Genomic DNA, 22,694 nt, shown 5'->3' with positions numbered 1-22,694 from the left:
TCTGTTTGGAAGGCACTCGAAGTCTCATGAGAAAGGCAGGCCAGTGAGGCCGGTCCGGGGGTGAGATCGGACACTGGTGAGGGCTACCGTGCTCCCCCTTCCTGTCCTGCACTTGTGGGGACACCCCGTTTCTTGCTCACCCAGTGAGGCCTCGGGCTCTCGGCAGATTTATTACCCGTGTGTTGTTGACTTTCCGGCAGACAGAAGACGACTATGGGAACATCATCTGGATGTTGCGTGGATGTCAAACCCTTGATTTTATTTTGATACTCACTTAGAACCTGCGGTATGCGCAGAGAATGGAGGGGAGAACAGGTCTTCAAGAACCGAAAAGGAACATTTCAAAAGTTCCAGCGGGAACCTTCCGATGCATACCTGTTCCCCGCTGCGAGTACTTGCTTTCCCACTGGGGCAGTGAAGGTGGGACTTGAGGGGGTGTCACTGACAGACAACGGAAGGGAGCAAGTCTAGAGAGGGTTAGTGCCTCAACTGAGGTCAGTTATCTGTAGCTCAAAACATTCATAAGGAGGGCAGGGACCTTTGTAGAACTTTCTTTCCTCCTGACAGTGCTCTTTTTTTTTTTTTTTTTTTCTGGTAAGCCTTTGCTTACCAAGCCTTTGACTTACCAGAATTATTTCCAAGATGCAGAAAAGGAAACAATAAAAGTAGATCAGTTTGATGACCGGCAAACAGCTCTGACAGAAGTTTGAGTCTGTAAGGTGATGAAAATCATAGTCCGATCTTTTCAATCCGAACCAAGGAAGGCCCATCTAAATTACTGAAAAACAGAGAAAAAATTTTTTTCAAAGATTTGTTAATTTATTATTTTAGAGAGAGTGTGTGGGGGGGAATGGGTGGAAAGGGGCATTGGGAGGGACAGAGAGAAAGAGAATCTCAAGCAGACTCCCTGCTGGGCACAGAGCCTGATGTGGGGCTCGATCTCAGGACCGTGAGATCATGACCTGAGCCAAAACCAAGAGTCACACGCGTAACAGACTGAGCCACCTAGGCACTGCCATGGAAGAATATTTTTAAACAATGTAAATTTATTGATGCTTCTAAGAAACTCAGTGTACTAGGGGCCGAGGAGTGGTGTCTTTGAAATGTTGGCTCTTCCAGGTTTTTAGGAATTTTAAAAAGATTCTTGCCTGTGTTTAAATTCAACTCCCTGGAGACAGGGGCTTAGGGCACATGGCTTCCAGCCTGGAGAAGTCTTCGCTGAGTTACAGCTTAAGGAACTTGATTCATGTGACTGCTAGAGAGCGCATCCGTTTTAATCCAGTTTCTCTGTGTTTTATGAAATTCTATGTAGTGGTAGCATCTGCTTTATGGACCAGTATTCCTTTCTCTTCTCCTCTTAAACCTAGCACGAGAGGAAGACCTGTCTCGTGTGCGGGAACGTTGCCTTTTCTGTCCGAGAGTGCCCGGTCACTGAATTTCTCAGCCCTCTCACAGAAAAACTGAGAATTCCATGCGCCGTGTGGAGCTCACGTTGGTCCCGGCTGGTAACTGCTGAGTCTGGTCATCTCAGAGTTTGCCTTCCCTTTGTTCTTTTTTTGTTTCCCCTTATGATTTTTATTTATTTATTTGACAAAGAGAGATCACAAGTAGGTAGAGCAGCAGGCAGAGAGAGAGGGAAACAGGCTCCCTGCTGAGCAGAGAGCCCGATGCGAGGCTCGATCCCAGGACCCTGAGATCATGACCTGAGCTGAAGGCAGAGGCTTAACCCACGGAGCCCCCCAGGCGCCCTGCCTTCCCTCTGTTCTGTTTTGTCCGAGCTCATTGTACATTATTGGTGGTGGTGATGATGGTGGTCATTGACTTTGGTAAACTACTTCAGACGACTTTGTAATTGCATTAATGTCATAAAGGCAAGTAGGAGTTGGTAGTACTTGTATGTAAACAGATGCCTCTAAGTCACTAGATGGGTTTGGGCTCCCTTTTGTTCTCTCCAACAATTTGAGCGCTTCCCCAGTCTTGTCTACAATGCTTCATGGGGATGAGATTTTCTGAGTATTGAGAACATTTTGGTCAGTTTGTCTCCTGAGCTAGCTACTATAGAATCTCTATTACGAATGGACTTCTTCCGTTTCTTGGACTGTTTGAGGTTAACGTTTTATAGAATTTTCCTTTTTTTTCATGCCCATGAACAGGAAAAGTTGTTAAGGCTTGTACGGCTGTAATTTGTCATTTGTGCCCAACTGGAATAGGGAACAGATCCCGGTGCAGCCCTGCTGAGCCAGGCAGATGTCAGGAGGGATGCAGAGGTGACAGGACCCGTACACACACACACACACACACACACACACACACACTCACACACACTCACGTTGCCTCCAGAGCAGGGGAGGGCTCCTCTTCAGCTACTGACATAACCCCGTGGAATCTGAGCTGTAAAGCAGGACCCCCTGCACCCCCTCCCCATCTATTTTTACATCTAAAAACGAAGTCAAGCCTCAGTTGACATTCAGTCATTCTGTGAGGGGCAGGAGGAAGGGGCAGATGGACGCTCTTCCCACCAGAAATTGGCTCTGACAGGCGGGCGTTTCAAGGGGACCTCGCTGGTGCTCTGATCCCAGTCTGTTAATAGTAGGAATTGCTGTAAGTAATGTCGAGAATCATCTGCTTGGGGGACTTTGGGATTTGCAGAGGGGAAAACAGAATTTAATTTTTAAAAAAGAACTATTTAATTTAAAGAACAAATTCTCCCGTGGACTAATTGACTCCCAGCTGGTCCTTTCTGGATCCAGGACTGTACTGCGGGTACCAGCCAAATAATTAGTGTCTTGTAAGAACTGTAAATTATTGTCGCTTGAAATAAAAAAAGAAAGAAAAAACGAGAAATATTCACCTTCCTACGCAAAGCCAGGTAGGACTTTGGTGACGGGATCTGTATTTTGTCTTGCAGCCTACCTGGAGGAGATCCAGTCGGTGCGTCGCCACACCAACAGCATGCTGGAAGGCCCCAGGAGCCTGCACCCCCCCATCGTGGTCCACTGCAGCGCGGGGGTGGGGCGGACCGGCGTGGTCATTCTTTCTGAGCTGATGATCTACTGCTTGGAGCATAACGAAGTGAGTCATTGGCAGCTTTCCTGAATACTCCACCTTGGGGACAAATGTACTCTGCCCCCAGACCTTCCCCGGGGCCCTTTGCGTTTCCAGGGCTTCATTTCCCGTCTTGTGACAAGACTTTTCCAGATCCACAATTCCTAGTTGGCCTTGACATTTACAGCCTTTATCTTCCGCCTTTCCCTTGCTCAGTGTAGACTCCAAGATAACACAGAAGAAAGAGATGAAAGTGTGAGATAGGAAACATTGAGAAAGACTGATGTGCTTAGTGTCGGCTTCCAGAAGGCTGTGGTGTTTTGCAGCCGGTCTGGTTCTATTGTGGGTCACCTTCCACGGTGGGTTATCTGGTCACAGGTCATCTAGCTGTGACTTGCATTTCTGGAGTATGTTTCAGCCGAAATCCTCTGTGAAAAAAATGTGTTTACTGGATGATGGGGAGGTTGTGGGCCCTCTAGACAGGCCCTGGGGTAGCACACGGACCTGGTCTGCCCCCGCAACGGTGCATGCCTACCTCTTCTCCCCACAGAGGTGGGCTGTGCTGAGCTGGTGCCCATGCGGTGTGTGGCCTCTCCTGCAGCTCGAGGCCAGGGAGTGGGATGGAGGGGCTTCTGATTTCACGGAGGTGAGATCAGATCAAATCCAAGGCTTAAGAACCATTCTTCTGCTTTCTGTTCACATGGGTCTTTAGGGGTTTTAAATGGCTCTCACTTATTTTGTTAATGCTCGTAGTTGGGGTCTTCAGAGCAGCCGTGTAGAGGACCTGGGCACCTGTCCTGTTTTACAGACGAGGAAACTCAGGTCCAGAAACAACTTAGGGACTTGTCTAGTGCTAAGGTGAGAATGAGGTCCAGTTCTTTCCTGTCTTCCCTCTGCTGGCAGATGCCAAGTGTCCTTGGTTCTTGTTCCATTCTCACATTATACAGGGGCACCTGACTGGCTCAGGTAAACATCTGCTTTGGCTCACGTCGTGGTTCCAGGACCCTGGGATCGAGCCCCATGTCGGGTTCCTGGCTCAGCGAGGAGCCTGCTTCTTCCTCTTCTCCCCACTCATGCTCTCTTTCACTCTCTCACAAATAAATGAAATATTTTTTAAAATAGTAATAAATTATATAGCTTGGAGAATCCAAGGAAGCTTTTGAAGTGGTTCCTTAGTTGTTAAATTAGGGAATTTGACAATGCATGTTCTGTGAAAGAACTGATATAATATATGGATTTACTCAGTAGTATCAGTCGTTTGAAAATCAGATTAAATATTGCCCCACGAAATTTGTTATACTGAAACTTGAAGAAAAATGATAAATACACAAGTTCAAACATGTTCAAAGGATTTTTAAACTCTGCCCATATAAAGTTCATTTTGGAAATTTTGAATCCATATGTATGAATGTGCTGCTGAAAAGTAGAATCTGTGGGGCGTGTGGGTGGCTCAGTCAGTTGGGTGTCCCAACTCTTGGTTTTGGCTCAGGTCATGATCTCCACATCATAGAATCAAGCTCCATGCTCAGCGGGGTGTCTGCTTCTCTCTCTCTCTCCTTCTTCCCCACAATGCTCTCATGTGCTCTCTCTCTAAAATAAGTAAATCTAAAAAAAAAAAAGTAAAATTGGGTTTATACCAAAAGTAGACTACTTTTAAAAACAGACATTCTGCTGATGAGCAAAATGCCCATCGCAAAATCAGCTGAGACTACCTAACAGGAATTTTGTCATCTTCCGTGAGTTTTTATCCTTTTGTCTCACATCATGAGATTTCTTGATTACTTGCTCCTCTGTCACTTCTAGAAGTCTCTAGAAGGGTCTAGTAAACTGAATAGCTTGCCATTGAGTCCCAAAGTGAATCGGTGCTAGGGAGATGGAAAAAGATGGAAGTAGAAGTGTAGTATATATGGCGTGAGTATATCCAAGCTCCACTGGAGACACAGTGGGCTCCAGAGGAGGAGGAAAGCCTCATCATCGTCCCCTCCCCTAGCTATCTTACCACTCTCTTGTGTCACTGTCTTCCCCACAGTGTCCCTCTGTCTACCATTCCCTGTGAACTCTTCCTCCGCGCCCCACTGCTCCTTTTGTCCATCTTGTCTGACATGGAAGGTGGTTCTGTTCTGAGCTTTTTAGAGACCCACCGAAAGCTGAGCCTTAGTAATGTGAGGACACGAAGGCTCATTGGCCCCCAGATGTTACTGACCCAATACGACATATGGCATATGTCCGAGCCAGTGTGGTGCCGAGTGAGGATTTGGCCATTAGGGCCTCGCATGGACTTGGTGAAGGCTCAGGGTGATTAAATTCTCTACAGTGTGTCCAAACATAGTGGATTTCCTCAATGCCCAGTTGCCTGCCAGAACATTCTTTGCTGGAACATGGTCAGTCCAAAAAGGACTTCTGTTCCCATTGATATTCAAAGATAGCAAGATGACTCATATTGTTCCCTTCCCTTCCCCTAGCACAAATATAGCCAGCCTTATCTGTCCCATTTCCCATCACTGCTATTGGTAGATGGTTAGGGAGAGACAAGTTCTCTACTTTGTTCTGCTTCAGGCCTGGCTAGTAAAAGTCAAACCCTCATTTCAAAAGAAGAGTGGAGCATATTTAGCTCTTTTATTTGTTTTTTAAGCAAAGATTTTGACAAATAAATATAAAATTGCGCATCCTGTTTTTCTCCTCTCTAAACTTCCCTGCCTCCTGTCCATTGCTTCTGGATTTAGTGTACTTTATATTTTAGTCTGTAAACCATACAGTGTTAGTTTTGTCAGCGAAATGCCTTTTCTTTTTTCTGGAATAAAGATGCTTTTTAGTCAGGTCCGGGAGCTGTGACGTGGGGAGGGGAGGGAACGCTCCTAGGCTGCTCTGACAGGTGTCTTCGTGGCCCACTGCTTTGGGTCACTAAATGTTGGCTTGACATTTTAATGCCTATACTCCCCCCCCCCCCCGAAAGCACTAGTTTTATGGTTTGCAGTCCTCTACCTTGTCCCCCCAGGATTTAGCGCTCTGGCCTAGATCAGCTCATAATAAAAGGTTGGGTTTTCAGTACCCAAATAATGAGATATCTTCTCTGTCTGCTTTTCTGAATAAGTTATCCCTTCCTCATGGAGTAGAGAGGAGAAAATGCCTTCTGGACAAAACTGAGCACACAGCAACTGCGGCAGGATTCCTTGGAGTTAGGGACAGTGGAGAGCAGAGACTCTGGGAGTGAATCTTCAGGGCAACTAGGACTCTCGTTGATTATGGGGGAACTTTCTTTGTCTTGTCTAGCAGCTGTCCCTTATCAACATGCTGACTTTAGAGCTGAGTCTTACAGGCTATTGAGATGGTAATGACCATGATGGTGGATGGAGCTCGAGATGGTGGAGGTGGCCGAGGTAGGGGACGTAGGTGTGACGATGGTGGTGCAGGAGATGATAATGATGGAGGTGGTGGAGGTGGAAGGGGTGATGACAACAGTGACAATGACAATATCAGAGTAACAACCACCAACCTATATTGAATGTGCCACCACCATTCTGGGAGCCTTACAACTCAAGGAGCCTTTACAGTAACCCTATAAGAGAGATCCTGCTAATGCCTTGTGTGACAGAGATTCTGAGGCACAAGTAGATGAGGGGATGTGTCCCTGTCCCACAGCCAGGAAGTGTGAAGGCTGGGGTTTGGCAGATGAAGCCTGACCCGAGCCTGTGCTCTTAACTGGTGTGTGACCCTGCCTCCCCGTCAAAACCTTGATGGGAATGGGGGAGTAGCAGCTCTACTCTCTCCTTACGTCTTCAGCACCCAGCTCAGTAATGCTCACCAAGCAGTGTGTGCTGGTGTAAGTTCATCGTTGGGTGCCCATGGGTTGTACATCGCGCTGTCGGTTACTTGGAAGTATCGTGTGGGCAAACATCCACTAGTTCAAAGCTTACAGCGTAGGCTGTAGGTTTTGACTAATAGTTTGAGGATTCACATGCCTTTTTCTCTTTCCTTCTTACTGAGGACTTGCCTCTGTCCCTTTTAAATCTGTGGTGTGCATTATGGGTTTTTGGAGAAGAGAGACCAAGAAGGCTGGCATGTGCTGCGTCGTAGCTACACGAGGTTTGAAGTGGCTGAAGTGGCTTGTAAAAGTCAAGTAAAAAAAGACCTACCGCTGGGGGTGCGTTGCCTTGCCTCCTGCGGTTGCTCCACGCTTGCAGACCTCATGGCGCTGGTGTCGCCCCAGGGAGGAGCTCCCAGTGCAGGGGCCGTGTGCTGCGGCCACGCTGGCTTTGCGGACTCCCTGAGACTTCTGCCCTGGCTGGTCCAGGAGGATGCAAAGGACTCGACTGAGCCTCTGGTCTGTGTTAATTCCCTTCTGTTGAAGCTGGTTCTGTATTCCCAAAGAATTGACACACGGGCAATCTCATTTTATATAGAAGATATTTTTAGTGAAAGGTTTTCACTCTAATTATGGCTGTTGTGATGAGCACTGGGTGTTGGATGGAAAAGGGTTGATTTCTGTATTGTACACCTGAAACTAACATTACACTTTATGTTGACTAACTGGAATTTAAATAAAAACTTAAAAAAAGAAAAGAAAAGGCAAAAGCTGAGAAGCAGCCTAGTTATCCTGGAGAAGACCCCAAACACGAATTGATAGAATTTCTGAAAATGGGTGTGAGGCATAGAGACAAAAAGAGAAAGACCAACTAAAAAAAAAAAAAATCAACCAACCAACCAACCAATCAACAGGACTGTGTTCAGAGATTGTAACTTGATGTTTTCCAGGTTTACCCATAAATTATCTCACTTGATAATGACCACGATTCTGTGAGGTAGCGGGATCAGTATGATTTTTCTCAGCTCATTGATAGTAATAATAAAGGTTGGTCTTTATTAAGAACTCAGTGTGTGCCGGACACTGTGCCAAATGCCTACGTGCATGCCACTGCTGGATCCCATCAGGCGGGTACGGCCCGGTCACCCACTGTTCTGGCTGAGGAAGTGTTGCTAACCGCGGCAAAGCCACGCTGTCGTCAAAGGAAAGCGTCAGTTTTTTTTCTCGTACAAATAAGAAACTAAGACCCAGCGAGGTCTTGAATCCTGCCACTGATTCCAGCCGGAGTGGGGAGTACCAGTCCAGTATGAGCGACTGCAGCCTCTGGGTTTTCTCGAACCGTCTGGTGCATGTTTCACATCTCACACCAGTGCCAGTGGCATGTGACAGCCAGATTCTCCAGGTGCTGGTAGAAGGTCTTTGAATGGGCAACCCTAGAGGGGCCAGGCCCTTGGCTTTCTCATGTACCTAGAGATGGGCAGTGAGCCAAAGCTTCCCGGAGGAGGGAATGAGGAGGGACCCAAGGGCGGCTTCTCATCTCAGGGTGTGGTGCTTGTTTTCTTGTCTTGCAGAAGGTGGACGTGCCTGTGATGCTGCGGCTGCTCAGGGAGCAGAGGATGTTCATGATCCAGACCATCGCCCAGTACAAGTTTGTCTACCAAGTGCTCGTCCAGTTCCTCCAAAACTCCAGACTCATTTAACCCCTCGACCCAGCTCCTGCAAGAGGACCCAGCTCCGTTGTGCAGACGGGGAGGCACCCCAGACAGCATCTCCCCCCGAGGGGCGTGGATGGCCAGAGCAGGCAGGTCATGGGCTCCTGAGGACAGGAGCCGAGAGCATTCACAAAACATCATAGATTATTTTATATGAGATAATTTATTTTTTTCCCCTTTGGGAGAACTTTTGTGAATCATTGTAATTCAGTTTTCACAATAATATAGTACCTTTCATTTGAACGATATTTTGACTGATCTGCATTGTAATATGTCAGTAGGAAGGGCTGTCTGGTAGATCATCTGGAGGACAGAGGCATAAAGGGAAGTCATCTCTAGTGAAGTTGCGGCCAGATTAGTAACTGACCCTGAAATTCATCAGCCTCATCTTCCATCCAAATCCAACATGGCAAGAAAATTAATTTGTTCTAAAATTAACAGATAGGGGCCAAGGCCCTTCCCTGAAGGGAAACAACAACAACAACAAAGAAAACCCCACTATTCTCTTATATTTGGGGGCTCATGAGCCTTGATGGCCAGTGGCCTCCCTTCTGCCCCCATGCTCAGCAGCTCAAGTTAAAGACAGGAGCAGCCATCACCCAGGCTGAGCAAGGAGCTCTGTTTTGTACCTCTCTCAGCACTCCCTTCTGTTGGAGTTCGGAGCCTGTGCTCCCTGCCAGGGAAGCACCCGTCTCCACTACTGCTCCCCGTGTGCTCGGCGGGCCCCCGTCCGGTGGTCTTTGAGGCTCTGGGCCAGGCCATCTGTGCAGCTAGGCCTCCTGCCTGATTGAGAGAAGATAATGGACCCGAGTGGGAAGAGAAAGGAGACGGGTAGGCTCTTGATATCATTTTTTATTTAAATGGGCTTTGTGTGCTGGACAGAGGCGTGAAGGTGGAGGTGCTGGGGACATTCTGTCCTTCCATCAGTCACCAAGTCATTGGAAATGCCGTAAAGGGAACAGTTGGAAAAGCTGATTGATGGGGGCTGTTTGGCACTCAGGTGGCGGGGCCCCGGCCAAGAAGCGCACTGGGAGGCCCCTCCCAGCTGTGCAGCTCTTGCTGCAGGCTTTGGCCTGCAGGAGCAGCGCTAAGCCCACTCGGGACCCTGTCCTCCACCTCTTGGCCACGGGATGCAAGATGCAGGGATCTGTCTCACACGAAGCCCTTTACTGCTTCCTTGTTCTCCGTGCACCCGCCCCACCCCCCCCTCCGGACACTTCACGGCTCCCCTCTGTGTGTCTCCTCCTGAGCCTACGCTGCTCATTGTCCTGAATTTCTTAGGTCAGTACCCGGCAAATCGTGCCACCCCTTTTCCCTCGAGCTGGATTTTAGGACTTTGCTTCTCTCCTGTCTTAGTTCTTTCTTGAATGCAACTTTCAAACCGTGGCTTTGTTCTTAGAATTGGCATTTGTGGGTGTCCCTTACATAAGCTTTCCTCTGCTGCCGCCTTTTTGTTTTGATTGTCCTGAGCTGAACATGTTCAGAAAGAATGGCATCAGGTCAGCCAGGAAGAGCGAGCCCGTGTGACCTCCGGTTACCCGTGGCCCCAGAGGGTGTGGAAGGGGAGTCCCGATGAACTGCTTTGGAGCAGAAGTCCGCTCCGTTTCACACTGGGCCAGGGGCTGTGTGGCGGTGGTTCTCTCACTTAGACTCCGAGTACCTGGTGATGGAAGGGCCTCCTCTCTTCTACTCCAAAGTCTGAAGTATCAGTCAAGGAGGGTAACTTCAACTAAGCTCTTGAGATTGTAAAATTTACGTGTGCGTTCTAGAAAAGGAAACCATGAGTATGCCCTACACTTTCAATGGCACAGAGCTCCTCACCCTCACCAGGGGACACCTGGAGCTTGGATCATCGACAGGCAAAGAGGTATCTGTTTCCCTTCCTTGGACACTTTTCCATCCTCAGGATAGTCTGCCATTTGGGATGTTTTCACAGTTGGTCTGCAGCTCTTGGCTTCCCTGAGGATCGTCAGTATTCCTGTTCCATCTCTCCGGCCCCAGTGCGAGCACTGTGAGATCGAGTCTCGCGTGGGCAGCACGTAGAGCCGCTGTCACTCTGTGCTACGGGAGTCGTCGTTAATGCACACGATGCAGGGAAGGGGTAGGTTTGCAGTCCAGGCCCCTTGCCGAAGTTTCTGTTGAAACCCAAAGGAAACCACTTAAAAGTTACTCCACATATTTCATTTTTAAAAACAAATGTTTTTGGGTCTGTCGCGCATTCTGCATTCATTTTCCCCATCTCCAGCGAATGCCAGCACAGCTCCTGTGAAATTAGCAGCAGGCAGCGAAAGTCCTTCTAGTGGCATCTGCATAATAATTGCACAGAGATGCTTTATATCTGGGAAGGAAGCCAAGGAATAAACCTTGAAGCAAAGTGTATTAAATTAGTTATCTAGTTAGAGCTTTTGGACAGAGTTCCTGATGATGGATCAAGTCTGAAGCTGGAGCTGTCGGGGTCTATTTTTTTCTGTTTGGATTTGAAGAGAGAAAATTAAAAAGGAGGGGGGAGATGTCATCTTGCAGCAAAGCCATTCACCACTTTGGGGCCTCTGGTTTTTAAGTTTTCCAGTTGAAATATTTCATTTCTGTGACCCGCACTCATTCGGGCACAGCATTTGTCTTTGTTTGCCGTGGTCCTTGGATGGTGGGGGCTGAGTCTGATGTCTTCATCCTTGAGCGGAGCTTAGCTGAGCCTACTGGTTCTCTTGGGCTCTAAGGAGACACCACCTTTCGTAGGATTTACATTTAATACACCTCTTTCCTTGGCTAGGAGGTAAAAGAGGAATTGGCTGCATTCGAGAGCGATGCCAAATGTTGATTTCTTTATAGGAGAGGAAAGAGGAGTGAGCTCCTCTTGCAACAGCAAGATTGGGAAAGGGGAAAGGGGAAAACCTCTCAACATGGAATATTTTGAGCACTGTGCTTCCAGGGGGCTTAAATGGAGAGAATTTTACTTATACAAACTTTATGATCCTAGATTTAGATTAAGAAGAGGAACCATGATTTATCTGTGATTTGATTTTTCCTGTGATTTACATCTCATTGCTTGTCTTGGAGACTCACGTGGCTGTCTCCGGCCCCTTCTTCCCCCAGCCTGGTCGGAGGGGCTCTGTGGGCCCCGCCAAAAGGGTTCCTGTGGGACCTGGCCACTGGCTTTCCCAGGACTCTCTCTTTTTTTTTTTTTTAAAGATTTTATTTATTTATTTGACAGAGAGAGAGAGATAGAGATCACAAGTAGGCAGAGAGGCAGGCAGAGAGAGAAGGAGAAGCAGGCTCCCTGCTGAGCAGAGAGCCCAATACGGGGCTCGATCCCAGGAACCTGAGATCATGACCTGAGCCAAAGGCAGAGGCTTAACCCACTGAGCCACACAGGCGCCCCTCCCAGGACTCTCTTATCCTTTATCTTGTCTACTCTTAGCTTTTGAGGTTCAGTTTTGGACTCCAGGGCGTGCAGGAGGTCAGCATTATTACCAACTGCCTACTTCTCTCATCTTTTCAGCTTAATTACAGGTTGACCATAGGAAATTGACAGGAGCTGGACCATATTTTGCAGTGACAGAAAACCCACATGAATCAACCTAATCTATTCAACATTTTTCTTCCCCGATGTAGTAAGGTCCCAGCATACCGTATGTCATTTCTCCACACAAGTGCACATGAACAGGAAAGCATATGAAATGGGCAGCTTGGCCTTGCTGTGGTGAGCTTTGCCCTCAGTGCAGAGGTCACCTCCTGGGGCTGGGAAGTTGCTCTTTGCCGAGATGTTAGTACACCTAGATATTAGAATGTTTTCATAGGCAGCGCTGGCCATCAGGCACGTCACTGTGGGGTTCAGCTGCCCTCTTTGACATACAGTTTGTGTCAGCCTAGTGGTCACAGCACATGGTGTGTGGGCCTGAAGGTGTCCTTAGCCAGAAAGTAGAATGTGCTTTCGAATCTCATTCCTCCACTTCTCATGATGTGTCTGATGGGGAAAGCAGGTATAACTATTGACTTCCTTTCTGGGGAGATGTGTCCACCATTTTGAGATGGGGGGAGTGCCAGGGAGCTGAGACACAAAGGACTGGGTCAGACCCACGTGACTGTTACTCTGTTCCTCCTCCTCCCTCCATTTTGGCAAAAGCTCTTGGGGGTCCTAGAGGAGGAAATTTCCAGAAGTACCAAGTAATCACTGTTGAGGTCCTTAGGTGGCCCTGTGTGGGCAAATCTGCTTCCTCACGTTTTACCAAAGACTCTTCTGCTTCTCTGTTTTGCTTTATTCCTATTATTTTATCAGCTCTATTCCTATGATTTTTCAGGCTTTTAGTGATTTCTTTTTGTGAACAAATTTGCCACTCAGCTACTTTTTCTACTGCTTCCAGGAGAAATTTGGGTTTTCCATGGACACTGCACAAGTTTCCCAGTAGCCTACAGCATTCCGGATGACAAATTACTTGGCCCTGTAGGATGGAAATAATCTTAGTTGGCCCTATAGGGTGGAGATCTCTAAGATGTTCAATTACATTTGAAACTTCTCTTGGATGCTATGCAGGAAAACAGAATGGTTCTTGTCTCTGCCTCGGCTCCCCAGACATCTGGGGGCAAAAGATCTTAGTGATCCCTTCTTTGAAAGTAACAGCAACGTGCCTGGGAGAGATGTGAGGGTACAGCCAATCAAATCTGCCCATCCAAAGGTGTTGCCCCAAAAGTCACTGTTACTCATGGGATTCCATAAAACTCCACAGCCAGCTTGTCTAATGTGTAACCCTTTTCCTGCCTGTGCTCACGTTCTGCGTTTGGGTGATAAACTCAGGTGACTGAGCATTTGTGTTCTGCCTACCTTTCTGATCTCTTAGCTGAATAGGCCTGCATCTTCTGCAAGGTCAGACGAAAAATGTTCCCTGTGGATATGTCCTTGAGCCTGACATATGAAGTGTCTGGCCTCCGTCGACTGCATGAAACCAGACAGCTTGTTGTTGGGGGCAGTGACGTAGGAGGGCATGCATCAGTTCCTACTGTGCAGAGTTTAAATATAAGTTCAGGGACCTTTTGTGACGAGGCAGGAGGGCGAGAGCTGGTGTGCGGCCTGGCCATGACGAGCATCTGCGTCCCAAGTCCCTGTTTCTTCTGTGGTGCTTGGGCCGCCAGGATCATTTCTTCCCAAAGATGCCGCAGGCTTGCCCAGGGAAGTTATACACGGGAAGAGGAAGAGGGAGCGCATCTCAGAGCAGCCCTGAAGTTGCTATCCACAAAAAATGTACCGGTTCACAAATAATTTTCTGAACGCTAGAATGTCTCCTGCTTTCTACTTCCTTCTCTGTGAGGCCGGAGGGCTGGAAAGCGCGTGGTGGAGGCCCGAGGAAAGACAGGGCTGCGGGTTTGGGGTCTGTTCCACCCTCGCTTGCGGCTTCAAGCAGCCCTTGCCACAGTGGTGGAGCTCGCTGAGGGTCAGGGGTTCGGGCGAGGGCCTGGGGTGCCATCGCCCCTCACCCGCTGGCAGCTTTGCCTTTCTGTGCGGCCTCATAGCGGAGGGTCCTGCTTCCCCAGCCCCTGGTGTCCACAGCCGCAGCCCCTGTGCGCTGCCAACATCTCCTGCCCTCCGGGGGACAGTCGCCAACCTTGTTCCCGTTGGTAGCATAGCGTGTTTATGGTCAGGGCACAAAAATGGGGAGGAGGTCAGTACAGCAACCGCAGTGGCCCGTCCCACTGGGGGTCACGGGCAGGACTGGTTTGTGACCTCGCCTTCATTCCAAGGGCACCTGGCTTGCTTAGGGCTCTGCTGACCTCTCCTTTTGCTTTATGGGTCCACTTTCACTTGGCTTTCCTTTCCCTACCCTTTTGGCACAAACCCTACAAAATAGTTCAGTCTTGTAGAGAATCACGCTTAAGCTGCTCTAAATTACATAATTAGGAAATCTAAATTTAAGTTTTAAAAGCTTACTAAATTTGAAGGAACAAGATCTGGTGAACGGAAAGAACCAGAACGAATGAAAAAATGGGCACCCGGGTGGCTCAGTCGGTTAAAACTGTCTGCCTTTGGCTCAGATCATGATCCCAGGGACCTGGGATTGAGCCCCAAGTTAGGTTCCCTACTCAGTGGGGAGCCTGCTTCTCCCTCCACCCCTCACCCCACTCGTGCTCTCCTCTGGCTCTTTCTCAAATAAAATCTTTAGAAAATTGTCATCAACCAAGAAGTTGCTTTGGTGGTAGACGCTGACACTCCTCGGTACCTGGGCAGGGGGAGGATGGATTCGATCATCTGTCCTGTCTGGAACAAGGAGTGTAGCAGTGGTGCTTTCTGTGTCTTTCGAGGTGAACTTCAGTGCATTCCCAGGGGCTGCCTTTGGCAGTGACGTGTGTGGTCAGATTCATTTGTGTCCGACTTCCTCCCTGACCCCCGCTCCGTGGGGCGTGGCCTCTTCACCGGGAGGGGCCGACGTGGCACAGCCAGGAAAGGGTGGGGCGCGCCAGGAATGGAACCCGTTGTTTGGTGACCAGTTCTCCACTGGCCTCAGAGGGGCCACTCTGTGCCCTGTCCTGTTGTCTCTCCCCAGCCTCATCCTCCCCGGAAACCCAGATGCCTTCTCACCAGACCGCAGGTTTCCAGGAGAAAGCTGAAAAGAGGGGGTGGGGGGCTTTTTGTGCCTTTTTGTAGAACCATTTTGCTAAAATCTCAGGAATCCTGTTTGGAGTCCGCGTAGCTCTCAGCGCAGGGAAGCCTGGCACCCGCCGCGTTCCTCAGGGGCCTCCCCCCCCCACCCCCCCCACCCCCCGCCGCCAACTACAGTGTTAGCTACTAACTCCCGGCAGCTGGCATTCAGAGCCTTTGTGTTTTTTTCCAGCGTGAACACTGTAAAACGTTACTGCCACTTCCCTTAACTAAACTTTCTTGCCAGTTTGGAATCTTAAAAATCTATTAACCACGTACCCTTTCAAAAGTAAGGTTACTCTTCACCAGAGATGATTTCCTGTCTGTCCTGTGTTCCTTCATATCATCAGCTGCCACGCTCGAGGATTCTTAAGTGGGAAAAATGAGAACAGTTTACATATGCAGATGACTATTTAAACATATAACCTTGTATTATTCGTGTTACATCAAACACCAGGCCAACATAGTTTGTTCCACTGGACTTCTTGTTTGTTACTTAACTCAGTATTTTGACGCTTTTCCTTGTCTGTGTTTTATAAGATGTTGTGAATTGTTGTATCATTCAAAACAATTGGCATTTCATAGGTTTCCTTTTGAAACCGTGTGCGGACAACTCCCCAGCTTCAACATCAGTTTTTTCTGAAGGCCTAGAAGCCTTCGGGACTTCTAGGGGAGGGTCAGCCCAGCGGGGCTAGCTGCTGTGAGCTGACCTGGAAATGCAGCCGTCTTGGATTGCTGTTGCAGGGAGCGCGCATTCCGGCCTGGGACTGGGGATCCCCTCACCACCTGTGCTCTCCCCTCTGTGGCCACTGGCTACCTCGCAAGATACCAGTCCCGTCTCTCTATGACAAATGGGCTGTAAGGGGAGAAGGGGCGTGAAAAACTTATAGGACATTCCCTTAGTCAGGGAGTGATTTATTAATATTCGTGACAACTTTAATTTGGTATAGTCTCTCTCTCAATTTAATAATATTGAAAGCCTTAAACTATGCATGCTATTCTATGTGCTTTTTTATATCAGTAAATAAGCTTATGCTTGCCAGTTTTGTACACAATTATGAGGTGTGTAAAACTGACTTTTGACAGTATTTTTTGCACTGTTATCTGTTTTTATAAAGTCTTTCGATAGTGGTCCTAGTTGGATATTGTCTGTTCTCACGACCCTTGTCATTGCTGTAAAATGTTTCATATGTGCCTTTACAAATGTGAGATCTTTATTCTAACTTTTTTTTTGTAAAAGATATCTATTGACTTCCATATGCAATAAACTTTTTTTTTTCTCCAGAGAAAATACTTGAATCTTCTCTCTTCTGTGTCATACATGTTTGCATTAGATGAAAGCACCTACATCCTTTACGTTGAGGACTGTTTTCATAGGCAAAAGTACCTGGTAAAATCTGCTTTTTTACTGTTTTAAAACCTTTTTATCTCTACCCACTTTTCATTCCTGTATAACTCAGTCATACCGAAGAATTCGTTTGAGATTCCAAAGTTGTCACAGTTACTTAAAAAACAAAAACAAACAACACCTGCCCAGGGTGACCTCTTGGAATGGCAAATACACGGAAAGGGATCTTTTCCCCCCAGCGCCATGACAGCCCCGACCAAGCACCAAGTCCCCTCCCCCCGCTGTCACCTCCTCAGACCCCAGACTGTCCACATGGAAACGGCAGGCCCCCGGCTGCTCTGGGACACCCATATTCTTAGTTTGTCCTTCAATAGCTCCTGTCTAGGTTTTCAAAAGGCTGCCCTGCCCATATTTTTACCCTGTCAACTGCCGGAGACATCCACAGTGAAGCCCTGCTGAGGACAGTGGCCACTTGGTGTCCCTTGAGGAGAAACAGGACAATACACTCGCTTCTGTGTTAACCCATTTTCCCCTCGTCACTCCACAAGGAGCTCACTCACTGAGGCCCCGGCGTATTTCAGGCCGCGTAAGTGAGAATACGTGAGCCACTCCTCAAACACAGAAATAGTTCTGTGTGTCTGTTGACGGGGGCAACAAAGCAATTACCAGTTCTTGAAAGAAAAACTCCATGACGTTAGAAAAAAATGATAACAGACAAAGTGCTGGTGGAAATGGAGAGCAGCAGAACGAAAAGAGGTACAGACACTAGTTTGTTTTCTCTTTCACGGACTGAGTACACGGACTCAGTTTATTTTCTTTGGATAACAACAGAAAGAGTCTTATCATATTTTGAGATAAACAGGTCTACTGGTGGTTCCTGTTTTATCTCCAGACTGTTAGCAGAGCTGAGGAAGGAAACTTTTTAAGAAAGAAGAAAACCCAGAGAGCAAAAGTTAAGTGTAAGGAAAACATTCACAGACATTCAATGAAATGACAAAAGCAGGGTCAAATATGTCGATTTTGTGATTTTACATCTTGATAAAAACAAATGGGAAAACATTATCTGACTTAACAGTTAAGCATGATGGAAGAAAAGAGTTCATTCCTAACAGCTGTGGAAAACACAGTATCTAGGAATGAAGATCTGTGGGCAGGACCTATATAAACAAAGCCTAACCATTTTGAGGCAAAACAAACTGATAAACTCACCGCATTCTTGGATATAGACTCACGTTTTGGAGAAGTCCGCGCCTGCGTGTTACTCACACTCAGTGCAGTTCTAAACACCGAACCGCACTTTCTTGGGGTAGGCGGGGAAGGCCCAGGGCAGCTTGGCCAAATGATGCTCAAGGACTTGGGAGGGCTACACATGGGAGAACGGTCAGAACAAGTCGAGAGAACACGAGAGACAAGCCCTACTAGATACTAAAAGTTTCTCAGTGCCGCGATCATTGAGACTACAGAAACAAACCTAAATCTTAAGGGCCGATAATGGGACTGTTTCAGATCAGCAGAGGAAAATCAGTCTGTCAATGCTGCTGCCGTAAGCAGCTAGCAATTCTGAAAATTTAAAAATTTTAGAGAGTATGACTGGATCTCTAAGCCTATTAAGTTCCCAGGCAAAGCAAAGACTTTAAAAATTGTCATTTCCTTTTTTCATTTACAGATGAAAACATTTTCTTTTCTTCACTTTACGATGAAAACTTTCTACAGCAAGTGTCATGAAAAATAAAGTAATGGCCAACCAGGGAAAAAACATTTTCAGGACATGGCAAAGAGCTAATATCCCAAAATACACTGAGCGCTCATAAGTTAGTATGACAGGGGAGGCTGGGTGGCTCAGTCGGTTAAGCACCAGACTCTTGATTTTGATCTCAGGGTCGTGAGATCAAGCCCTGTGCTCAGTGGGGAGTCTGCTTCAGAGTCTCCCTCTGCCCCTCCCCCGACTAAGAAAAATCTTTAAAGAATAAAATATTAGGAGAGACATGATTAGCAAGATAGGCAATGACTGTGAATATCAACTTGCGGAAGAAAAACAGGAATTCCTAAGTATAGGAGGCGGTGTCCCGTCTCAGTACATGCGTAGCGAACAGTAATTCACACCGCAGACTGGCAAAACCACTTCAAACAGTGCATTGTTATGACAGTAGAGGAAAACAAATACTGCAAACATTGTATCTTCTTGGTACCCGATGCAGTTTTTTTAAAAAGGATTAAAAATCAGATTTTAGTAGTTTTCACAACCGGATCCTGAAGTTTGGGGCTAGGAATCTAGCCCCCAAACGCTACCACCTGAGAGCAAAGCTCTGCGGTGACGACTGTGCCTGTGGCACTGTTCCTAATAACAGCAACCTGGAAAAACCACGTGTCCGTAAACAGGAGGAGTAAATTATGACCCAGTCAGTGTCATGTTCTGACTCTGGTTAATCTGCAAATGCTGCAGTGAGAAGAGGTCCATCTGGTTAAGTCGGAGACAGAGATCACAAAACAATAGGTCAGCACCATTCTGCCTTTTTCGAATCTCTTTGCATACACACCTTACGTGGGCGCGGGAAAAACTGGGACCGCATCAGCACACGGTTGCCAGGGGTCACCTCTGGAGAGCCGGACTGGAGAAGAAAGAAAGAACAGCTTATTTCTCCAGTATTTCCATTTTTTGAGAAAGTATTACTTTCCTAACATTTATAAAACCTATGGGGGTGGGGGTGGGTGGCGGCTAAACTTATTTTGGGCTTCCTCCAGAGTCAGTCAGCATTCTCCAAACACTAAGCCCCCTGGAGCCAGGCCTCACTCCTCTCTCTCCGCACCTGGAGTGTTCTGCAGACAGTAGGTGTTCAGTAAGCACCTGACTGCACTTCACTGAACAAGAGAATGCATTCTGCCTGCTGAATCCCCGCTGTGTGCAGTTAGCCCCGTGTGTGTGACACACGTGCATGTGTTCTCATGTGTGCATGTGGGTATCGATGCGGCCAGAAGGGTAAGGTGCAGGATTACAGCCGTTGCAGCTGCTTGTGGCTCATGAATATGGGGGAAAACTCAAGTGCGGACTCCATCAGGTTTTAATTATTACCAGTGGGGAAGTGCCACTCTTTGGACTGCCCGAGCCTCCTCCAGGAAACAGCGCGGCCTAGGGGGTGCGGGCGGTCAGGTCAGGCCTTTGGAGGCATTGCTAGCAAACAGCACCCAGGTTGCTGCCCTCCGGGCTGTGGGAAGCTGGATTCCTGCTGGCCACACAGGGACAGATCAGTGTTTGCTCAATAACACAGAGTTGGTAAGGAATTTTTTTTTTTTTTCCTTCTCCAGCTTACCCTGGAGGGCCTCCAAGCGAGGAGAGTCCTGCGTGAGAACAATCAGAATGAGGAATGGGAAGTCTGCTTTCAGATAGAGGAGGGGGGAAAAAACCGCCAAGAAAGTGAAGGAAGGCACCTTTATACGTTAAAGGGATTCCAGATACTGCACCGAAGCCTCAGAACGGATGCTGTCCCCCGCCAGGGTGGGGCACTTGGGTGACTTCATTGCACCTTCTTTCTTCCTCCAAGGTCACCGAGCCCTGAGAGCCAGTACAGGCTGAACCGCGATGCAGAACGGTGGTGACTGCCCCTCCCGGCTCCCACCGCCGCCATGAGCTCCTCCCCACAGACAGAAGAAAAGACAAACTTCAAATACCGTTACCTTTTTTATTCTCCCTCATCATTCCGGTGTGTTCAGAACATCATAATAGGCATGAAGGGAAAAATAATCATATTTTTTTTAAACTCAGTTTGTCCAGAATCTAAGATAACATACGAAACCATGCCATTATCTCTTAGGGCAACAAAAGCATTCCAAGATGACTTTGGTACTAAGAGTAAAGGTGAAGACCAACTTCCAGGTAAGCCATGTGTGAGGCTTAAGCGCGAGTAGCATTTTCATTCCAGCGACTGTACGGAAATGCAGGAGTCGTGTATAGGACTGGAAATATTCAAATCCTGGAAGGCTTCTGCATTAGCATTTAAATAAAAACGACCAGGTTGGCGTGTTTTCAGTGGCTTTCAATCTCCTGTTTGATCTCAGAAATGTACGGGTGATCTTTGCCGTGGGCCACTTCCATGATGGCGATGGCCTAGGAGAGGCAGAGACAAGCGACCGGCTGAGAGCCCGGAAGCAGCCCCCTCTCGCCCACACCCTGCCCCGCGGGCCCCCGCAACCCCAGCCAGACTGCTCTGCGTCAAGACCCAGGACACACGCGGGCTCCTAGAGCCCCCTTCTCCTCCAGAAGCCAGCCTCCTCCTTTTCTTCCTTTCTTTTTAAATGGACGAGATTATCTGATGACCAACTAGTCACCCAGTCTGTACCACTGGCTGAAGAAAGGATACAGAGAAACCCATTTCGTGATATTCTAGATACTGCAGTGAGCAATGCTTTAGGGACAGAATGACTTGGCTGTGCTCAACGAAGTCAACAGGCTGGAACAGAGAAGTCCACAGTGAACCTCACGTCGAACCTATCCCGGTTTTAGTTGACACGGCGAATCCGTAAGACATGAGGCGACTGTCCTTCCTTTTCAAACAGCACGTTTCCTTGTAATACATATTCTTAAAAAAACCTTAAAAGTAGTTGCGGGTCTCATTTGAGGAAGCTGGAGAGAACATATTTATGACAAGGCTTCTTCATAGTGGGGCGTTGCTGGGGGGCTCCATCACATCCTCGCTCTGTGACCTTGGGCAATTTGCTTAACTACTCTGTGCCTCATTTTCCTCATCTGCAGAATAGGAACGATGCCTACCTCTCAGTTGTTAGTACACGTGAAGTGCTTAGAATAGGGTCCAGGATATAGGAAGCAGAGCCCAAATGTTATCTCTACGAATTTATTTTGCTTTTTTGTATTCAACTATATTACTCACATATAGAAATTGCACTCTCCAGACAGAATTTCTGATGGCCTATGACTCTAATGGACAAACCTCTCATTTATACCATTCACTTCATAGATCTCAAACCAACAGGAGGCAGGCCAAGAACAGTGCGAGCCTTCAGGAATGTCCTGTATCAAATGCCTCCCCTGCTCCCTCTCTTCTGTGGTCAGTTCAGGACTCATGCTTCTTGCTCAGATCTCCTGTGTCCTTCACTGATGTCGTACCTCGTTACCTACCAGCACCTTGCCCCTGTGACCCAACTAGTCAATTTTCCCTCAGTTCACCAAGACAATAAATCTGTTACCTTACAAGGTAATTCTATGGTTTAAAAAGGGAAAAGTATTTAAAAAGGGGGGAAAGGAAAAGTTTATACTTAGCTCACACTTCTAGCCTAGTGGGGCCCAGACCCTTTTGTTTGAGATATGGGACCCTACACCACCTTCCCAAGTAGTCTACTGGGGAGATACAGGGAATTTGGCCCCAACATTCACAGACATTTTCTTACAGGACTCAACAGACTGTCTCAAAGATTACACTTCATCACTTGTTAACTTCTACGCAAAGAACAAGAATCAAATAGGACGGTGATTGTGAGCTCCGGTCAGGTAACAGGTCAGGGCCCTGCCCTGTCGATCACACGGGACAGCTGTGGACCCCGAGGGAGGCAAATCCTGCCCACGGGCCTGGTCTGCCCACGTGTGGGTCGCAGCCTCAGTAAGCAGAGTGGACACTTCCAACTCAGAAAGACCCCAGTCTGAAGGAAGGCCTCAGCCTGTTTGGATCTCAATTTTTCCATCAGGAAAGTCTCATTTTTGTGAGAATTAAAAGAAAAAAAAAAAAAAAAAACCATAGGAGGGTCCTCCCATGTAGCTGGTATTGGATGAACAGTTACGTACATTTTAGAAACTGCAAGTGCATAATTATAAACCGAAGGACAAATGGAAGATTCCCTCAGCACAGTCTCCCGACCCACCCCGTGGCCTCTGTCCACTTCCAGGGCTTCCCGCAGGATGGAGACGGTCCCCCCTTCTCTCCAGTCACAGGCTGTGCCCAGAACGGCAGCCAGCCCCCCTCAGTGGGCGCACCACTCTCCTACGGGAGGGCCCGGGTGCAGGCCAGGCAAACGCTCAATCACTTACCCTACTCTGACCTACCCAGTCCACTTCCCCCACCTCTCTGGCTGGAGGTGACTCAAGAGTGGGCCAAATCTCTAGGGCCTGAGTCACTCAGTCTCCTATCAGGCAGGAGAGCAGGGGACGAAGGG

General features: G+C 47.9%; 2 protein-coding genes and 1 long non-coding RNA gene across 9 annotated transcripts in view; 1 reads left to right on the top strand and 2 right to left on the bottom strand.

The window, feature by feature from the left end:
• Positions 1 to 16,478, top strand: part of PTPN14 (protein tyrosine phosphatase non-receptor type 14) — a 174,756-nt gene extending 158,278 nt beyond the window's left edge. For all 5 annotated transcript variants that reach the window (XM_082701737.1, XM_082701739.1, XM_082701738.1 and 2 more), the window contains 2 exons: positions 2,909 to 3,072; positions 8,419 to 16,478. In XM_082701737.1, the coding sequence (XP_082557863.1) occupies positions 2,909 to 3,072; positions 8,419 to 8,547 (293 nt within the window). In that variant the 3' untranslated portion in view covers positions 8,548 to 16,478. The remainder of the gene's footprint in view (positions 1 to 2,908; positions 3,073 to 8,418) is intronic.
• LOC309849347 lies at positions 15,387 to 17,738 on the bottom strand. Its single transcript, XR_014303663.1, has 2 exons — positions 16,954 to 17,738; positions 15,387 to 15,555 (listed from the first exon to the last, which is right to left on the bottom strand). It is a non-coding gene; the product is annotated as an uncharacterized lncRNA (long non-coding RNA).
• A 2,460-nt stretch (positions 17,739 to 20,198) lies between these two features.
• The window catches only part of SMYD2 (SET and MYND domain containing 2), a 48,700-nt gene continuing 46,204 nt past the window's right edge, over positions 20,199 to 22,694 (bottom strand). For all 3 annotated transcript variants that reach the window (XM_082701746.1, XM_082701747.1, XM_082701748.1), the window contains one exon: positions 20,199 to 20,637. In XM_082701746.1, the coding sequence (XP_082557872.1) occupies positions 20,557 to 20,637 (81 nt within the window). In that variant the 3' untranslated portion in view covers positions 20,199 to 20,556. The remainder of the gene's footprint in view (positions 20,638 to 22,694) is intronic.

The sequence above is a fragment of the Mustela nivalis genome, assembly GCF_964662115.1.
Source record: "Mustela nivalis genome assembly, chromosome: 16".
Lineage (NCBI taxonomy): Eukaryota > Metazoa > Chordata > Mammalia > Carnivora > Mustelidae > Mustela > Mustela nivalis.
The sequence above is the reverse complement of the archived record's forward strand: the minus strand, read 5'-3'. Positions and strand labels throughout refer to the sequence as shown.